This window comes from Ctenopharyngodon idella, chromosome 24 (genome assembly GCF_019924925.1).
Source record: "Ctenopharyngodon idella isolate HZGC_01 chromosome 24, HZGC01, whole genome shotgun sequence".
Lineage (NCBI taxonomy): Eukaryota > Metazoa > Chordata > Actinopteri > Cypriniformes > Xenocyprididae > Ctenopharyngodon > Ctenopharyngodon idella.
In genome coordinates this window covers 6,769,178-6,784,162 of record NC_067243.1, presented here as the reverse complement: position 1 = coordinate 6,784,162, position 14,985 = coordinate 6,769,178, and the positions used below count along the sequence as shown (strand labels likewise).

Here is a 14,985-nt window from a genome sequence, read left to right as displayed (position 1 = left end):
ATCTAGATGAGAACAAAGTTCAACAGAACGTCTCGAGTCAGACCTGAATCAAGGCGTCATTTGATTAGTGTTTGTGGAAATGATGCACTTGCGCATGGCTAAATCAATTGTTCTGATGGGGTTCTTTCAGGTTGCAGGTGCATAAAAGGCATCAGTGCATTTCAACCAATCAAATTCGAGGACAGGAACTAGCCAATGTATAATGCAGATTTCAGATTGCATTATCTCGGTTGACAACTGCTCAGATGGAAGTTAACGCTGCTCTGGCAAATCTGATCAAGTGACCTGATTGCTTTATTACGACATCGAGTCATCAGTTGAATCACGTTAAATATTAAACCAAGCTCTCGGTGGTGAAGTTTAGCTAATCAACAAGCTTGGAGAGAAGAAGCAGAATTAAAAGAGTTTAGCATCTCGCTCACCTGCACATGGTACTGCGACGTCTCTTGCATGATGACATTCGAGTTTGAGTACTTCTTTCGTTGCTCTGAAAGAAATAGAGGCACAAACAATGACATATGAGACACAGGCTTGCTAGAGGAAAAAGACGCTATCTTGAGTTCCTCGTATGTAAAGTAATTTTTTTGACAGATATTCATCATACAATGAATATAAATGCACAAGTTGTATGTGCAGACAAACACACACTAACCTGAATAGTGCCACATTTTGGTGTGAGGACCGTCTAGATCACTTAAGCGAGAAGTTTCATGTACACGAACAGAAAAACTGATGAAACACCAGCGTTTGCATTATAATCGATTCCGTGAAACACCATGACGCATTAATACAATTAGCGATACAATGCTTGTTTATGAGTCAGAATCATATGAGAAATAACTCGTTACAGGAATAAAAATTCACACCCTTACCTTTCAAACCAACAAATCCTGTCTACAAATCTGCGTTAAACATCTCCATTGTGTTAAAAAAATAATAATCTGTTGCCTTCCAGCAGTAACGCTCTGATGGACTGACGGAGAGGAAATGTTCTGACAAGCTGAAATCGTGTTTCACCTGCCTCTTTTATGCGAGGTCAAAGGTCAAACCGTGTAACACATGTAAACCCTTCCTCCTCTCTGACTATGACTTCAATATCATATCACTGTTTGTTTTACAGCAGTCCTATAAATCAGCTCAGCGCTGCATGTTTCACAAAACACTCGGCTTCACATTTGCTTCACAACAGATCAAATTTAAGTGCTCATATGTTGCTCAGGAGACTTTTCATTGCAAACTTTGGTATCTTTTGCACAGTTTGAGACATTCTTGAAATCTTTTCTGACCTCTAGAGGAGAAACGGGTCTTTTTTTGAGACGTCTCTCTTAAGGCTGGAACACACCAAGCCGACGGACCGACGAGCGCCGACGCCGATTCAACATTTCGAATCGGCCGGAAAAAAGCCGACGAGGACCAACTTCAGCCGACGGTGCAGAACACACTGAAAAAACTTAGTCGGCCGACGAACAAAAACTGCCCAACGGCTGACCGTCGGCTTGGTGTGTTCCGGCCTTTAGGCAACACTTGAAGACCACAGTAAATGACATTTAACAGACATGTTAAGTTCAGTTCAAGGTTAAAGCGCATAATCAAAGGCGATTCTCTCTTGAAAACATGTTTTAGTTCAGGACCATGTTTATGGTGTCCTAGTTATAAAGTTCTAGTTCGCCGTAAGAATAATGATAACAAGGTTATGGAGTGTTTAAAATAGTTACATAAACACAGCTATGGACGGGTGGCATGTTGTCATGGTGACTGAATGTTTTTGTGTTTTGTCCCTCCACTGATTGATTGATTCATTCAGATAAGATCAAAAATGTGATACTGGAAATATGAATGAATCACTGCAGCTAATGATGAACTGTAGGGTGAAAAATAATGATGGAATGGTTATGGAATGCCAATAGAGAGTTTATGTACATTATTACCATTATTGGCGCATTTAGACTTTTTTTTAAATTTTATTTTTCTTAATTACTTAATTTAATTGTTATTTATTTATGCTCATTTTTTTTATGAGCTATTTTCCTATTTCTAATGATAATCATTTTCCATTTTATTTTTTATTATTCATTCAAAAATTAAATTAAATTAAATTAAATTAAAGTATTTTAGAAATATTATTATTTGGAATAAAATTTAATGAAATTCATGCACTATATGTACTATGGTTGTATATACTATATACCGTAAATTTATTTATATACACAAATATAAATAATCCTATATACAACCCTAACTTGATTTTTATTTTATTTTATTTTATTTTATTTTATTTTATTTTATTTTATTTTATTTTATTTTATTTTATTTTATTTTATTTTATTTTATTTTATTTTATTTTTAATCTGGGGTTGGTAAAAATTGTTTAATGTTTTTGAAATGTCTCTTCTGCTCACCAAGGCTGCATTTATTTGATCACAAATACAGTAAAAAACAGTGAAATATTTTTACAATTTAAAATAAGTTTTCTATTTTAATATATGTTAAAATGTAATTTATTTCTGCGATCAAATCATCATTATTCCAGTCTTCAGTGTCACATGATCCTTCAGAAATCATTCTAATATGATGATTTGCAGCTCACAAAACATTTATGATTATTATCAAAGTTGAAAACGGTTATGCTGCTTCATATTTTTGTGGAAACTGTGATATATTTTCTTTCCTTGCTGTAATTTACTGTAAACCTTGCTGAAACGGTATACACCGTTCCATATACTATATGATTTGATGTTCACTTTTTCTGCACCAAAATTATATACCATTATTGCACTAATGTACACAGCCAAGCAAAACTAACACATTTTGGCATGCCAATAAACAATGAAACTGAATTGAGAGAGACAGAGATAGTGGGAGAGAGGGTCATCGCCCTCTGGGGTTAAATGATCAGAGCTAATCATTACCTCTAAATGAGCACATGTTCTTATCAGCTGCTTTACGGGATCACATATCAGAGGTACATTCTCCTACAGCCCCTCCTCTGATTATCTCTCTCTCCATCTCTCCAGGAAGTCTTCTTCACACTCTTTCCTCTCTTCCTGTTGGATGGAGAGAGTCCGAACGGTTCGCACCCACGGCATCTTTGTGTAAGTCGAGCTGCGTGCATGTGTTATTCATGTCTGACATTTACTCCAAGCGCTTCGCAGCATGTCGACAGCTCGCAACGAGCGAGATCTAAACGCTGCACGGGACGAACTCCAGCCTCTCACGGCAGAGAGGGATTCTGGGTCCACGATAATTGTTGTGTTAATTTAACACTAGCAATTAAACTCACACCTGTAGTTTACCTAAGACGAACCTCGACTTTTCTGGTAACTGGAGCTCCACCAAAGAAAATCACCAATGTGATCTCTTTAAAGTGGTCCTTGATTATGATTTCACTTTTTTAACTTTGTGTCCCCAGAATGTGTCTGTGAAGTTTCAGCTCAAAATACCCCACAGATCATTTATTATAGCTTGTCAAATTTACCCCTATTTGGGTGTGAGCAAAAACATGCTGTTTTTGTGTGTGTCCCTTTAAATGCAAATGAGCTGCTGCTCCCTGCCCCCTTTCCAGAAAAGGGCGGAGCTTTAACAGCTCGTGCTTCGGTCGCTCAACAGCAACAAAGCTGGAGAATCTCACGCAGCCAAAATGAGGATTGTCAGTAACGGTGTTCAGCCTTACATTGTTCAAACCGGAGTCGACACTGATGGAGAGACTCAGGAAGAAGTTACAACTTTTAGAATGAAACTGGACGTTTCTGAATGGTTAGTGGATAAATTTATGTAGTTGCTGTGGAGTTGATTCAACTCATCGACTAGCATGTGCCGTCATGTTAAACTTTTGTGCAAATCCAGCATTGAATTGACCCTCGTTTGTGAAGCAGTCCGGCGTAAAATGACGGCATGGTAACAACACTCTACTACAACAACTCTTCCTCTTCTCTAAAGCAGCCCAACATGGCCTCACCACCTCTGTTGTGTGTTCTTGGGGGCGGGGTTATGTAAATTTTGGGGTTAGTGATGTCACCAACCCGGGAAGAAGCTCGTTGTAGTCCCTACCAACCTTTGTTGTAGTCTTTAAACAGAATTCTTTAAAAGAAAATATCTCCCTTTGCATTGAACTTTGAGGACCCCTTTAAGGAATTTCAGAAGAAACACCTAAGACAAAGTTACTTGAAAATAAGTTAGAAATCCTGAGCTATATGAAAGAGCAACTTTTGAGCAATATTTTCCTTTTGATCTGGGTCTCTAAACCTTTGACCCTCAAACACAAACATATTTGCGCTCACACACACCGTCAGGCAAACTGTTGTCCTAACGTGACTGCTGGAGGTCTAGTAACGCAATCTGTCTCACCTCTCAGCGTCTCTCACCTCTGCGTCTCTCTTTCACAATATGCACAACTGTCTTTCTCTGTTTGACTTTCTTCTGTGAACAGAAACAACATTGAACTCAATTGAATTTAATTGTATGAACAAATTTAATTTAACTGTGTAACACAAAAGAAAGACATATAGATTTGGAACAACATGATGAGGATATTGTCACTTTTTGTATGAACTATCCCTTTAACAAAACAACAGTCATTTGTTTTATACATTACCATTCAAAAGTTTGGGGCCGGTAAGATTTTAATGTTTTTGAAAGAAGTCTCTTCTGCTCACCAAGGCTGCAATTATTTGACCAAAAATACAGTAAAACAGTGAAATGTAATGTTATTTAAATGTAAAATAACTGTTTTCTAATTGAATATACTTTAAAATGTAATTTATTCCTGGGATCAGGTCATTGACGAATAAGGTTTTTAAAAGAGTAAAAAAACATAATGGAGATATAATTAATTTTGAAGTTTTATTAAGTGTTAACAATGAGATTATGTGGTTTTTATAATCAATTAACACTGCTTTTGTCATTTTTTACAAGATGGACAAAATTTGTCACCAAAAAAGTCATTTGGTTTAACCAAAATTTCGGTTTTACCGAATGACACTTTTGGTTATACCGAATGACGATATTTTCAAACAATGCTAACAGACTGATATCTAGCCAGCTAGCAAAAGGACAATTAAACATTTTATATTTAGCACAAGTTTTTAAAATATTACAAAATTTTCCATGTTTTATAGCAGCTGAATCGAATTACCTGATGTTTCGGGACATGCGTATAAACAAGTGAAAACATTAATTTTTCAAACAGTTAAGAGAGAGTTAGTTACTTTGCTTCACGATCATGTGGTCCTTTGCAGGTGTCTGAATGATGTCACATCCTGTCACATGATACTGACCACATGACTTGATCCAAAATGGTCCCTTTATATCGGTTACTCCGAATGACATCAATGAAATTCATTTTTCCGGACATTCTTTCTCATAACAAAGCAACGACTTCTACACATAATTTTAATACCATTTTGCACTATGTTGATATATGATGATATAAAATCATGCCAGAATAAAAAATATATACATTTATTACATTTTAAGATATTTTAATCACAAATGAAATGGCTGTATTGGCCTTTGGACGGTTAAACCGAATAACATCAACATCTTTAAAATACCTTTATATGTAGCAAAATATAATTAAAACCTTTTGGATTCAATAAAAGAGATCTAGTTGTACTACCTTAACATACTTTGGATGTCATATCTTTGTTTTTTATTATTATTAAGGCCTTTGGACAAAAAAATGACCCGTCACAACATTGACCCGATCAACGCTGAATTTTCAGCATCATTACTAGTTGAATATCCTGTTTCCCTCATAAATACATCAAAGACGTAAGATACTCTAGGTTGCAAATACGATCTCGTGTCGAGCAAACAGGAACCATCCAAATAAACTGTAACCATCAAGACCAAACCTGTCTCACAACCCCTCTGCAGCTCTAAGCATCACCTGTCGTGATGCTGCCTTGCCAATCGGATACGGTGTCCCATCTGGACACAATTCAGGGAACGCCATCTGTTGCACTTGGACAGCAACAACCACACCTACAAACTTCCAAACACACACGATGCAAACTCACCATTATGAGAAAAGTCATGAAAAGTCATTATGATGAAGTCATAATTGTGAGATAAAAAGTCACAATTACCTTTCTTATTTTTTTATTTAGTGGCGGAAACAAGCTTCCATAGTTTATAGCTTAATTAAACGTTTAATAACTGATGAATTTTACACACACTGTAAAATATGATTGTAAATAAAACTAAGATTATTGGATTCTGAGTAAAAACTGTTTCTACACCAATTTTTTTTGTTCAGTGCAGTCAATTAAACTGAACCAACACTGAACTGACTTGAGCTAAATAATGACACTACTACTAAAAAGATAGTGCTGTGTTACAAAATTTCAATATGTGTCATATTTGATGAAGTTTGCATGATTGATTTTGTTATTTTCCTGTTTATTACTGCTTTGAAACAATTTAAAGCGCTGTATAAATTATTTGTCTGGACTTGACTGAGCCAATCAATCCTAACGGACAATGTCTTTCACTCTTTTATCTGATGATGGTGTGATAAGTGTGTGGGGTTTGAAGCGCTCCTATTCATTTGCATTGCCTCTCCGCGAGCACGAATCTGGTGATAGATGGGAGATTTTTTTGCATGTGCTGGTTTGCAGGGGGCTGATGGGAAGGGAAGTTAGACCGAGGACACGACACAATAAAACCAAACCACAGGAACAGATTTAAAAGCACGGATCAGTGCATAGGAGCAAACAGAAATGTGAAACTTTGCAAGAGCATCAGGTTTGTGCGTGTGTGTGTGTGTGTGTGTGTGTGTGTGTGTTTGAGCTCCTTAGGCAGGGCTGTGTCCCATGGGTCATTGCCAGAGTGCAGAACACACAAAAAACATGTTGTGTCTCTTATGTAAGGCTCAGGTGAATAAATGCAGACATCACACAAACACACAGATGAATTGCACAAAGCCTATAAAGAACATGTCCTGGTCATATTTCACCCCAAAATCTAAAGAGAGGCAAAGAAATTATACTTTTCATTAAAAAAAAATTGTTTTTTTTTTTTGTAAGGCCATTAAAATATTCTCACTTTTTATGCTATTTTTTAATTAAAGTCAAAGCAAAAAAAAAAAAAAAAAACAATTCATTACTGTAATGCAAAAATAATTATATTTTTTTACACTGTAAAATATTTAAATTAAATTAAATTAAATTAAATTAAAAACATTCCGTCCTGGCACGATGTATTACTATTACCCCATAGGGAGAAAAAATCTCAAATTTAAGATTTAAGAATGAGAATTATTTAGCAAAACATCCAATTATGTTGCAGTAATTTTTTTTTTTTTTTGCATTATGATAATGAAAATTTTAAAAATGTGAAATTTAATTGTACTTATGTCATGAAAGTAATTTTAAAAATGATAAAATAGTCTTCATTTTCTTTGATCAAAATTTAAATTCTTATTATTTTCTGAAATCTGAACTGGTTCTTCTTGAGATTCTCTCTCTCACACACAGCTTCATCTAGTATTACTGTACAGTAGGTTAACAGCTTCCAAAACTCATCAATCACCTGTTAAAACACTGTCACTGTTTCTCTCTCTCGACCTCGATACAATAAACCGTTAGCCAAAAGTAAGTGTTTGAGCTTCTAAAATGATACGTGTGTCTTTCTGCCCTCTTCTTCATGCTGCCCTTTCTTACTTTCATTCTCGTTTTCTTAAAAGCTCAAAAGCCTCTTTTATGTACATGTCAGACTGGGTTGAGCACACGCCCCCTTTTTCCAGACACACCCGGCTGGGCACAGAGGCAGACTGTGTGTATATTTATGCCGAGACGCACACCCCCGGAGACACACACACACCTAGTTGTCATGACGACAGGTGCACAATAAACACCCTGCTCTATGCGTTCATTTAAAGTTGGCATTATTCAAATTGAACACTCATGTCTTACTAAGAAAGTCCATTTATGTCAATATAAACATAGATATCTTTCTTTATTGGCATTGATGGTTCCATGAAGAACCTTTGACATCCATGGAACCTTCTTATTGGACAAAAGGTTCTTTATAGTGGGAAAAAAGTTCTTTAGATCATTAAAATGTTCTTCACACTAAGATGGTTCTTTTTCAGAATGTTCACTGAAAGGTTCTTTGTGGAACCAAAAATGGTTCTTATATGGAATCACTGCAAAAACACAATTTTGGAACCTTTATTTTTAAGAGAGTAATTAAAGTAAACTATTACTGTATGTCAAACCTTCCATTCTAAAACGTATCTAATTGGTAAAGTCGCATTTGATGTCCTTGTAAATTAAATGACCTACACACACCTGTGATCAAACATCAATCTATATCAACAATAACACCAAAAGTAAAATACACCGGATGCGAGAAGGTAAAGCAAATCATTCCCACTATAAGTGATTTCTTTGTTGCTCATGACCTCAATAGTGTGAGGTCAGTCTGAAATATCCTGGCACACTCATTTGATAGGCAAACGTCTGATTGTTCTGGTTTAGCTGAATCGCAACGAGGCCTGTGAGCGCTGTGAGTGTGCGTGATATGCATGCAAATGTCCTACTGTACGACGCGTAGACTGCCATTTCAAAGGAAACAGGGAAAAGGATGTGATGTCATAGAAGAGGGAAGAGCCATACAAACACACAAGCAATAAACCACATCCGTACACAACTATGGCACAAGTAAACATTTTTGATTTTGCGAAGTAAGGCATGTTTTGTTGATCCAGGAACAACATTCCAATCAGAAAATTTAGTCCTGACCCCTAAAACTAGCTCTACCCATAAGTTATCCCTAAAATCAAAAGGGAAATGATTGTTTGGGTTATTTGGAATGTTGTTCCAGGAACAAAAAAAAGAACATGTTGTACTTGGTGAAATCAACATTCCCCATTCAGGAAATACAAGCAATTGTGTAAATTGTTGCATTGATTTCAGTGCAAAAATTTAAATTCAGAGTGAATTTAAATATAAAAAGGAAAAGTAACACTTAGGGTTGTCAAAAGTACCGACCTCGGTACCAAGTCGGTACTAAAATTTTAAAAATGTGATGATACCAGCATTTCCCCTAGCTTCTTGAGTGCTGTTGAGCAGATTCTTAAACACCTCTGATTGGCCATTGTGTTCACATGCTCAACAGATATGTCTGTGATTGGCTACAATGATCAACACTTCAAAAACATGTTGTAAATAGACATTTTGACACTCTTCAGCAGCGCTTACACAGATACACACAGGCATCTATCAGCGGATCCGTCTATCAGCGGATATATTAGGGATCCGCTGATAGACGAATCCGCTGATAGATGTCTGCTTTCAACACAATGCGCATGAACGCGTGAACGCAACGGCCAATCACAGAAAATATCTGTTGAGCGCGTGAACGCAATGGACTATCAGAGACATATATGTTGAGCACATGAACACAATGGACTATCACAGACATATATGTTGAGCACATGAACACAATGGCCAATCAGAGACATATATGTTGAGCGCGTGAACGCAATGGCCAATCAGAGACATATATGTTGAGCGCGTGAACACAATGGACTATCAGAGACATATATGTTGAGCACGTGAACACAATGGCCAATCACAGACATATATGTTGAGCACGTGAACACAATGGACTATCAGAGACATATATGTTGAGCACGTGAACACAATGGCCAATCACAGACATATATGTTGAGCACGTGAACACAATGGCCAATCAGAGACATATATGTTGAGCACGTGAACGCAATGGCCAATCAGAGACATTTATGTTGAGCACGTGAACACAATGGCCAATCACAGACATATATGTTGAGCGCGTAAACGCAATGGCCAATCACAGACATATATGTTGAGCACGTGAACACAATGGACTATCAGAGACATATATGTTGAGCACGTGAACACAATGGCCAATAACAGACATATATGTTGAGCTCGTGAACACAATGGCCAATCAGAGACATATATGTTGAGCGCGTGAACACAATGGACTATCAGAGACATATATGTTGAGAGCGTGAACACAATGGCCAATCAGAGACATATATGTTGAGCGCATGAACACAATGGCCAATCAGAGACATATATGTTGAGCTCGTGAACACAATGGCCAATCAGAGACATATATGTTGAGCGCGTAAACGCAATGGCCAATCAGAGACATTTATGTTGAGCACGTGAACACAATGGCCAATCAGAGACATATATGTTGAGCGCGTGAACGCAATGGCCAATCAGAGACATATATGTTGAGCGCGTAAACACAATGGCCAATCAGAGACATATATGTTGAGCGCGTGAACGCAATGGACTATCAGAGACATATATGTTGAGCGCATGAACGCAGCTTTCTATTACTGTAAGAAATTGCTCACAGCACAAATAAATGTGACGTTTACTTACCGAACAGGGTCTTGGCACTGATCTTGCTGTCCGATCTGGCCACCCCACTGCAAAGAAGAGCAGATGAGGATGAGGATGGTGGTGGATGATGTCTGCTCTTCATCGCTGTACAGCCTTTAGTTTTGCTTTAAATACTCTAGACGGCACACACTCGTTGCACTGGTCTAAAGTGAATGCTGTGCACAGATTGTGCAAGACTGATTAGCAGGATCTACAGGTTGTGAGAGCATATGCGAGCGAGGGAAGGGGGTTTGAGTGAGACACACAGAGACACAGAGACAGGTTGTTTCCAACAGGGCAGGAAAGGCAAACATTCCCAAACAGTGCTGCTCTGTTAACTTAGACTGTAATATACATACACACACACAATCTCACAAAAAAATCACTAACTACGGGATGTTTGGCTAGGTGTGTGTAGATCCCAAAAAAACATTAGCAAAAGCTGCATTCATTTTACATGCACATAATGCCAGAAACATGTTATTTGAAAGTACACAAATGCAATTAGCCAATGCACTGCAAGCACACTGTCCTGGTGTATGCAACAAGAACATGTCCTCTTATGTTTCATAAAATACCGTAAAAGACACAATTAACTTTAAACTGTTGCTCCTCCATGACTATGCTAATGCCCGATATAGGGTGGAATGCATTGAGTACTTGCATTGCATTATGCATTGCGACAACATATAAAGTTTAGCTTGCATAGTTAGAAGTATCTCCATTCATGCAACTGTGTATGACTCAAGCAAGAGACTTACTTGCTTGATTTTGTTGGGGTCCCCAAAACATTCATGTTCTACGACATCCACCTGTGACAGAGAGCGAGACAGAAGGGTCATTAACACCAAGAAGGAAATGAAACACATGTCACAGCAATTACAGTAAATCCACACATCACTGTATTTTGTACTATAATATCTCCCTAAACTTCCTGCAGGGTGTGTCTGACCGGTATGAATTGTGCAGTAATGCACTAACAACTCTTACTTGGAATAATCTGAGGTTGTTTAAGACCTGCATCATCACTCTGGCCTCTTTAGCTCGTCACAAATTGCCAGCGTCTTAATCTCTCTCTAAACACCATGCTATTTTTGTTTTCCACGCCTCCACCCTTCTCTCTTTCAAAGGCCTTTCCATTGTTTCTTTCTTTCTCTGTCCTGGCCGCTGTGAATAATTCATCTCTGTGTGACTCTTGAAGCACATGACTCCTTTGACGAACCGTAAACGCACCAAACAGAGCATGAAGCGACTGTCTGCATCCTGTCTGCTCATGAATAATCAATACGTCATTATAAACAAATATGTAATTACAAACAAATGTATGTTCAAAAAACATATTATAATCACTCCATGTTGATTTGAAGTTACTTTAAACTATCAAGTTTTCTTAGTTTGAGTAGAACATTATTTAAACGTTAGCATAACGTTTTTCAGCATTTTACAACAGCTTTGAAGTATGTTGGAAATTAACATTTATTAATATGTTTAATAAATGAACATTGATTAATAAGTTTAATGAATAATAATTAAACAATAAACATTTGCTCATTAATAAATTATCACCTTTTGATTATTATCGTTGCCTCTAGTAATCATGTGTCTGATTTTTAATTTCCAACCTATTTTGGGTTCATTTTAAGTCAGCCATATAGTAATTTTTAAACAATAGTTGGGTTAAATAAAACTGCCCAGCACATTGGGCACACATTTAACACAACCGCTGGGTTAAAACAACCCAATCGCTGGGTCAAAACAACCCAACAGCTGAGTTAAAACAACCCAAATGCTGGGATAAAACAACCCAAGCGCTGGGTTAAAACAACCCAGTCGCTGGATCAAAACACCCCAACCTTTGGGATAAAACAACCCAAGCGCTGGGTTAAAACAACCCAACCGCTGAGTTAAAACAACCCAACCGCTGAGTTAAAACAACCCAAATGCTGGGATAAAACAACCCAAGTGCTGGGTTAAAACAACCCAAGTGCTGGGTTAAAACAACCCAACCACTGAGATAAAACAACCCAACCGCTGAGTTAAAACAACCCAAGCGCTGGGTTAAAACAACCCAACCACTAAGTTAAAACAACCCAACTGCTGGGATAAAACAACCCAAGTGCTGGGCTAAAACAATCCACTCGCTGGATTTGTCCATTTTCAACCCAACTTGGGTTGTTTTTAACCCAGCATTTTTTAGAGTGTACCAAGAACATTTTCTCATTTCATTGTGAGAACTTGCATCAAATACTAATAACATCAAAAGGACGTTCCATTAACATTTTAGGAACATTTAAAAACGTATACACAACGTTTATACAACGCCCAAGGTTTTGAAGCATTTCCTGTTACATGAACAGTCATCCTACACTGTAAAAAATTATTTTGAACTTGAAGAATTGTTGGTGTAACTTAAAAAAGTTACCTGGTTGACTTAAAATTTTGAGTTCATTGAAATTAATCATTGAAGTTAATACAATGAAGGCGATTGGTTTAATCAACAGAAACTCAAAATATTATGTTATCTGAACCACATTTTGACAAAGTTGATTTGACAAAAGAAAAAATGTAATAACAAATCATGAAAATATTTTTTTTACAGTGTATATAAAACAAATATTATTAGAGTAAATCATGTTTAATTCCATATCTTTCTTTGTAATAATTTGTGACATTTACAAGCAATTCCTGAGTTTCAAAGTAAATCCTACACAATTTTTTTTTCCAGTGTATGTTGTATTTAGAGTTTATCAAATGCCTCACTAAGCCTGTTTTAACACAGTAACAGGGGTGTGATGAACCGCAGTGTTGTTTTGGTTGTATCTGCTCCGCTGTCCGCTGTCCCGTAAAGATGCTGGACCAGACAACAGCAGGCAGGCAGCCCAGCCTGAAACAAGACCTGCCTCTCCTCGGGACACGGACATTTTTCAAACGCTTAATTAATTACACACTCCGAGGCTTTACACACAAATAAACTCGCTGGCTCTGCACTTAACTGATGAGAGTGCATGTGTGGACTCTGCATCGTGTGTGTGTGTGTTTATAACAAAATGCATTTAAAAATTATAGGGGGAAAAACTTATATACACCCTAAATAAAAGATTTGAAATGTCATTGTATAATTCACACAGTGACATCGATAAATAACAAACATCATCAGCTGAGCAGATGTGGACTATAGACTAAAGGAAACATGGACATGATATGAAAAACACGTACACTCAATCATAACAGTATATGCCGTCATAGGTGTATAACCATAAAATATTAAAGTCACTTTCAGAATCAGATGAGGATCAACATAAAAGGACTTTGAACTCGTGTTTGTGGAATCCACCTGCTTTTAAAATCCTTGAGGAAGGTGTGTCAGAGGTACAGGAGACAGTCTGACTGATGCCAGGAGCTGAACTTACTGAATGAAATGATCATGACTCATTTCAGGAATGTTAAGCCACATTAACTGGCTTCAACATGTCATCTCATTTTATTGCTGTGTTTGCAATGTCATACCATACTACTATTTCTACAGTAGAAATGCCAATTTTCTGCATGCATGATATACCTGGAAGACATTTGCCAAAATGTACAGTACACAACCAGAGCACACTCTCTGAGGTAATGGATCCCACAATGCATTTTCAGTGTAATGAACCCAAAGCAAAATCATCTTGAATTTTCAACGTATCCTCATTTACAGAAAATTAGATTTTATATGCAATGTGACAACAATGCAGCTTTTGTTTGAAATGTTTACTGTGGTACACTGTTTTGCATACTATTTTTAAAAACATCAGACACCATGCAGTACATAATAAAGAAGTACACTAGTATTAGATTCCGAACACAGAACCTGAAGTACAACATTCCAATCATCCAATCAGATTTGAGGGATCGCCATTATTCTGATCAGTGTTCATTTTGATTAGGTTTGTTCAATCAAACATATTGACGTGCTAAATCATAGTCTTAGTTTGTGATGCTGATGCCCCAAGTAAAAAAGCAATATATTTAAAATAGATTTATTTCATACTAATTCAAATATATTAACATATTTACTGACATATCGCTTGAGACTTACTGATATAAAAAATTATAATTAAACTTTATTTGGAGTACTACTTGTGCACAATGCATTAACATTAAGCCTAAAATGTGTTTTAATGTCAATATTGATAAGGATTGTATGAACTTTAAATAATATTAGTCTTTAAATGCAAGATATTTAAAGTATACTTGCAATAGTTCCACTTTAGCACAATCACATATACTTAAGTTTTTCTTTAGTTGGACCTCAGCACTATTTCCACACAATTAAAGTTCATTAAGTACAAAATTAGTTATTCCAATTTAGCAGACTCTAAGTATACCAGTTTAGTATACCTAAAGTACAATTGCAGGGTTTTTTTATTAAGTACATACTGTAAATATGTGACCCTGGACCACAAAACCAGTCATAAGGGTAATTTTTTTGAAATTGAGAATTATACATCATCTGAAAGCTGAATAAATAAGCTTTCCATTGATGTATGGTTTGTTAGGACAATATCTGGCCAATATACAACTATTTGAAAATCTGGAATCTGAAGGTGCAAAAAAATCGAAA

At 36.6% G+C, this 14,985-nt stretch overlaps 1 protein-coding gene across 4 annotated transcripts in view; it reads right to left on the bottom strand.

The window, feature by feature from the left end:
- eps8l2 (EPS8 like 2) overlaps nt 1-14,985 on the bottom strand; it is a 46,965-nt gene that overhangs the window by 21,641 nt on the left and 10,339 nt on the right. The window contains exons 2-4 of one of the 4 annotated variants that reach the window (XM_051883098.1): nt 11,147-11,197; nt 10,386-10,432; nt 423-487 (exon numbers count right to left, since the gene is read on the bottom strand). In XM_051883098.1, coding sequence (XP_051739058.1) covers nt 423-487; nt 10,386-10,432; nt 11,147-11,181 — 147 coding nt within the window. In that variant the 5' untranslated portion in view covers nt 11,182-11,197. Of the gene's footprint in view, nt 1-422; nt 488-652; nt 730-872; nt 1,026-10,385; nt 10,570-11,146; nt 11,198-14,985 lie in introns of those variants that run through there. The other 3 variants (XM_051883099.1, XM_051883100.1, XM_051883097.1) reach the window with 3 other exon arrangements.